The sequence below is a fragment of the Paramormyrops kingsleyae genome, chromosome 23 (genome assembly GCF_048594095.1).
Source record: "Paramormyrops kingsleyae isolate MSU_618 chromosome 23, PKINGS_0.4, whole genome shotgun sequence".
NCBI lineage: Eukaryota > Metazoa > Chordata > Actinopteri > Osteoglossiformes > Mormyridae > Paramormyrops > Paramormyrops kingsleyae.
This window is the reverse complement of record NC_132819.1, coordinates 18,311,693-18,317,692: the sequence shown is the minus strand read 5'-3', so window position 1 is coordinate 18,317,692 and position 6,000 is coordinate 18,311,693. Positions and strand designations below refer to the sequence as shown.

Sequence of the window (6,000 nt, the reverse complement as noted above, 5' to 3'; positions counted from 1 at the left end):
TGTACAGTCAGTGCGTCGCATTGTTCGCTTTATTTTGTCCTTATTCATACATTAGTCCTGCATCGCATAACATTTCGGTCGTAGACGGACCGGATATATGACGGTGGTCCCATAAGATTATAACGGAGCTGAAAAATTCCTATCGCTTAGTTACATTATAGCGTGACGCATTACTCAAGTGTTTGTGGTGATGCTGGTGTAATCAAGCCTACTGTGCTGCCAGTCATATAAAAGTATAGCACATACAATTATATACAGTATATAATACTTGATAATGATAATAAACAACTATGTCACAGGTTTATCTATTCACTGTACTATACTTTGCATTGTTACTTAGGCTATACCACATAGCCTAGGTTGTAGTAAGCTATACCATCTAGGTTTGTCCCAGAATGCATCCCCACGGTTAAGCGACACATGACTGTACTATAACTCTCAGAGGTAGGCCCCAAAGTGTCATTCCTGCAGGATACTGGGTTCATCACCCATTCTGGTTTTGTGAATGGGGTGTGCAGGTTCTGCACGTTACTGAGGGGATCCTCCCACAAAGCAGAGCCGTGTAGCTGGGGACGCCACCCCGTGTGTGGATCAGCGTTTCATCCAGAGTGTCCTCTGCTCTGCCTTTTACTCCAAAGCATCCTGTGTGTGTGGCTCCAGCATCCATTCCTACGGCTGCCCTCAGCTGGTGCTGAAGAGTCAGGAGTGATGCAGTGAGTTAACGTAAGTCCTAGCAAACAGCTGGAATACACACCAGTGTCGTAACACTAAGAGATTAGCCCATCGAAAGGCAGCGACAATGTACAAGTACTGCCCAAAGAGAAAGAATTTTCTTTACTACAGTTGTAAATATGAAGATGATTAAACAAATGTTATGTCCGGTAACCCATCACTAATCCACTGAAACAATGTAGAATTAATACGGTGGTAGAGAAATTTCTGGTTTCTGCTGCCGCCTGCTGGTCACACAGGTGAATAGCATATGGAGCAGACGAACCCTCAGTAAAACTGCCAATATGTATGCATCGGTTGTCTGGGACCCAGCATTCAAAGCAGGAATGCCCAAAGGTTCACGCCGCGGTCTGTGAGGAAAAGTCACACTCAGTGTCACCCCGTTAACCTTGTGGTCACGTCAGAGCACTTCAAGATCACCACTTTCTTGGTAAAAATTAAATTTATTGCTCTTTAAACAAGAAAAATCAGAATGTTAGAAATGTGCTGTTAATAACATGAAAAGCATTTTATATTGAAACCACAAATATCTACAGCACACACTTCATTATAAGCAAGCTGAACACCCCAATGAACCCATCAGGATGCGGCGATAAAACAACGGATTCTCAATTTCCAGTCCAGTGTTAGGCACACTCAAATCCCCTCTAAGTCAAACGAGTTTGATTCCTCTCTCAGAGTTGAAAAAACAAAAAGGCTTTAACTGCTCGCAACAAGAACATAAGCTGTACAAAGAAGCACGTTTCACCTCAGTAGTTTGGGATAAGAAGTTATTTACCTGAGTACTGAGTACTGAGTACACCTAAAACAGGATTTCAAGGCTTAGAAATTCAGCCAATGCAAATACTACAGAAAAGCACAGTGTCTGGCTTCAGTTGAATACTCAACGCAAATACATTCACATGTGTGAAACTAAGCAATACCCAATGGTGAGCTCAAAATGACACAAATGATTTGTTCCATTCTGGAGTGCAGCTACTGTCTTATAAATCTGCAGCAAGGTGTGGTACCCATACAGTCGTTATACTGAACATTCCAGAACATAGACTCAAAACAAATAACTCAGCCATCTTTACTTCCTTCGTCAAAGCTCCTTCAACAGTATTGTGAGCTCAAATCAGAGCCCTTCCACCTTGCTCTGCTACACAGCATCATCGAAACCCCTCTGAAGAGTCGGTGATCATGAGTGGAGATGGAGTGCTGAGAACGTCAGATGAATACTTATGGAAGCCGGACGTTAATGCTGTGTGTGGTTTGGCTTATGAAGATGCGAACAATACCGGCTAACAGCAAAAAAATTAATTAAATGAACAAGAGGGTAAGTTGTTCCCAGAATAGATAACTGGGAAGGGAGAGTTCACGCTGCACTCATACCCTATGTGTGTGTGGTAACTGTTTGTTTTTTTTTCTTTCACAAACAGGATCACCAGCCAGAGGCAGTTACCCCCCCCCACCCACCACCCAGTGAAGCATCATTTGGTTACAAGGGTTCCATGGTGCACCAACTGACCCTTGTTGAGAGTGCAAAACAACCACAAAATAGTCAGAGTAATAATACCAATAATAATAATAATTCCAAAGTAAACCGACAGGTCTTTGTCTTGCAGGTATTCACACGCTAAAAAACTTTTAAAATCCAGTTCTGTGGGCGTAGAAAGGAAGCAGTTAAGGGACAACAGAGGATTGCTCAGAAGCAGAGCTGAAAGTAGATGCCACGGGGCCTTCTGCTGTCCTGTGATCGGAAGCGTCCCACTCACGCTCGCGTCCGTCTCGCCTTGTGCTGATCTGTTTCAAGTAATTCCGGCATCACGTTCTCTTTGTCTCAAGCGCCCCCTGGGGCTCTGTCCTGTGGCGATGCAGCCCGTAAGGGGGGTGGAGGGTGGGGTCTGCAGTAATCGGGCTGCCAGGGACCACAGGATGGTGGGAAGGGAACAAAAAAAAAGGACCGAAAAACAGGAAAGCCCCCCCCCCCTCCCCCAAAAAAGTCACTCATGAGGTAAGCTTGGAGTAGCTTGGCGGGGAGAATTTGCGCTTCAAGTATTTGACGATGTAGAGAGGAAGACAGCTGATGACTGTTATCACAAAGACTTTCCAGAGGAAGGCTGTAGTGGTGATAAAGGCAAGATCTGTGGGGGAAAGACAAGAAAAACAACATGGCTGCCAAGCTTCCAAAGTATTGTCAGAACACAAGAAAACAGCGATGGCACTGACTGAGGAGGCAGGGGGGTAGGGGGTTGTGGGATCCTGCCCTTTAGTCACGTTAACACAAACATCTCGCGGAAGACTGTGCTCGGAGACACAAGGAACCGCTGCAGGTTTACAGGGGAACACAAGCTACCACGCATGCAGAGCGACATGCAGAGGGAGGGAAGAGAGGGAAGAGGAAGGAGGGAGAGAGGGAAGCGGAAGAGAGAGAGTGAAGAGAGGAAGAGAGGGAAGACAGGAAAGATGAGAGGGTGAGGAGGAGTGAGGGAAGAGGAAGAGAGGGAAGAGAGGGAGAAGAACGGGGAAGAAAGGGACAGAGAGAGAAAGAAGGAAGAGGAAGGAGGGAGAGAGGAAGAGGAAGGAGCAGTAGGCAAGCCTAAGATGCAGCACACCTACCTAGGAAAGCTCCGAGGGACAGTCTGCCTATGCCTGCTCAGGAGACGCGGTGGGAGAAGAGAGACAGGACAGGACAGGAGTGAGAGTGCGGAACAGGTGGGAGAACACCTTACAGGAGACATGTGAAAGAGTGTGTTACAGGTGGGAGAACGCCACACAGGAGACACGTGAAGAGGAGTGAGAGTTTATAACAGGTGGGGGAAAGCCTCTCAGGAGAGGAGTGAGAGTTTGTAACAGGTGGGGGAAAGCCTCTCAGGAGAGGAGTGAAAGCCTCACAGAGTGAAAGCCTCACAGAGTGAAAGCCTCACAGAGTGAAAGCCTCACAGAGGTAGAAGCTGAGACATGGCAGAAGGCAACATTTATGCTGGAAATCAGGCAACACACACACTCACATAGCTGTATTTGTGAAATCTTTTCACTGACTCATTTTATTATAATTAAAACCTCAAGAATTGTTAGCAAAAGTCTTATCCATATAAAAAATACAAGGGGACTAATGAGGTTTATCTGAAAGGCTCTACAGCACCGCCTAGTGGACACTCTGCTAACCACCCCCATCAAACAGCTATTCATGGATCTCTGTCAGCTGGAGGACTGGCAGCAGAGGGCGCTCACCAAAGTACTCATTCAGGAAAGCGAGGGAGGCCAAATAGCAGCCGAGACTGACGGCCTCGGCCACCGCCATGAGCCAGTGCCAGGTGCGGATGGTGAGGGCCACCATGAGCAGCTCGGTGAAGATGAGCGCCGTGAAGGAGATGGCCACCACGTGCACAAACTCCGACTCGAAGAGCAGCAGCGCCCCGTACATCAGGATGCCCCCTGTGGCAGGCGGAGAGTAGTGCGCTTCAATGTGGACAATTACCACACAAAATATGCAATATCATTGCTTTTACTTATACGTTTTTACCATCAAACAACAACAGTTTATACAACGGTGTTTTCGGACTCGGCAAATAGTGTTGCCTGTTACTTGATGAGCGCCAGGGATAACGCTACACGCTGCTATTCAAATTTGGTCCCCACAATGTAATATATACATAACCCACACAGACACACACACAGACACACACACACCCCCAAAGACGGATAAATGATGGAATCTCTCACCTTGGTAGACACTTATTAAGACCCAAATAAGGAACGTCTTAAAGGACAAGGAGCGCCCCTGAAACGAAGGAGACATGTCATATGTGTGTGTGGGGGGGGTCAGTGTCATGTGGGGGGGTCAGTGTCATGTGGGGGGGGGGGGGGGGTGTCAGAGGGGGCCACACCTTGGTGAGGTCCTTGTAGAGCTCGGGGTAAAGCAGCGCCATGTCTGGCTTCACGTCCTGGTCCAGGACCAGGGAGAAGACTGGGAACATGGTGTAGATGGTGGCGTACCTGGGCGAGGTGACAGAGCAGGGGAGCTAAGCAGAGGCGGCAGGGTAACTCCCCCATACAGATAAAGGCGAAACGGGGCGGATACAGAGACATACCCCACCATGAGGAAACCCTGGTACAGGGGCACCGACGCAAAGTAGAAAATGGAGGAAAACACAGCCTGAAACGAGAGATATGGCAAACCGTTATCTGGAGAAGAAGAGTGCCCAGGTGACCAGGCCCAGCCCAGGCTCAGCACTCACACCTGCCGGGTACAGGTGACCAGGCCCAGCCCAGGCTCAGCACTCACACCTGCCGGGTACAGGCCGGTGACCAGGCCCAGCCCAGGCTCAGCACTCACACCTGCCTGGTACAGGTGACCAGGCCCAGCCCAGGCTCAGCACTTACACCTGCCTGGTATAGGCGACCAGAGCCGGCCCAGGTTCAGCACTTACACTTGCCTGGTATAGGTGACCAGAGCCAGCCCAGGCTCAGCACTCACAGTTGCCTGGTACAGGTGACCAGAGCCAGCCCAGGCTCAGCACTCACACCTGCCTGGTACAGGTGACCAGGCCCAGCCCAGGTTCAGCACTCACACATGCCTGGTATAGGTGACCAGAGCCAGCACAGGTTTAACTTTCACACCTGCCTGGTACAGGTGACCAGGCTCAGCACTCACACCAGGCTCAGCACTCACACCTGCCTGGTACAGGTGACCAGGCTCAGCCCAGGCTCAGCACTCACACCTGCCTGGTACAGGGGAACAGAGCCAGCCCAGGTTCAGATCTCGTACCTACCTAGTCCCCGTCTCCACTAACCTGCATGGTGGAGATGATAAGGCCCCTGTGCATGACGAACTGGCCCAGGGCGGCCGAGCGCTTGTAGCTGTTCCGGCCGTGGACCATGAGGAGTCGGCCGATGTGCTTGAACTGCGTGATGGAGAAGTCGGCAGCCAGGGAGGCCTGCTTACCCTCCTGTGTGAAGAGGGGAGACCGTGTGAGATAGGGAGCGTCGGCACGTGCGTATGGAGGACTGTATACACACACGGCACAGCGAGGGGATTCCTGAGCACCCCAAACCCCCTGAGATAGACTGGACCCCCAACTGGCCAGGAGAAGGCTGATTTATACACTTCGGATACCAGTCTTAAATTTTTTTCATTCTTCATAAAGAAAGATGCAGCCGCTCCCCAGGTTACGATATTACCTTGCGATGGGTATATGATTTTAAGTTTCAGTACATTATTTAATAAATTACATGAGTTGTTTAGCACTTTTTTATAAATTAGGCTTTGTGTTAATGACTTTG

The 6,000-nt window shown here is 49.2% G+C and overlaps 1 protein-coding gene across 5 annotated transcripts in view; it reads right to left on the bottom strand.

Moving 5' to 3' along the window:
- Positions 1–1,155: 1,155 nt before the first annotated feature.
- atp9b (ATPase phospholipid transporting 9B) overlaps positions 1,156–6,000 on the bottom strand; it is a 58,219-nt gene continuing 53,374 nt past the window's right edge. For 4 of the 5 annotated variants that reach the window (XM_072705380.1, XM_072705377.1, XM_072705379.1 and 1 more), the window contains 7 exons: positions 5,511–5,666; positions 4,809–4,873; positions 4,605–4,713; positions 4,441–4,498; positions 3,949–4,152; positions 3,334–3,366; positions 1,156–2,858 (listed from right to left, as the gene is read on the bottom strand). In XM_072705380.1, coding sequence (XP_072561481.1) covers positions 2,722–2,858; positions 3,334–3,366; positions 3,949–4,152; positions 4,441–4,498; positions 4,605–4,713; positions 4,809–4,873; positions 5,511–5,666 — 762 coding nt within the window. In that variant the 3' untranslated portion in view covers positions 1,156–2,721. The remainder of the gene's footprint in view (positions 2,859–3,333; positions 3,367–3,948; positions 4,153–4,440; positions 4,499–4,604; positions 4,714–4,808; positions 4,874–5,510; positions 5,667–6,000) is intronic. The other variant, XM_072705378.1, reaches the window with a different exon arrangement.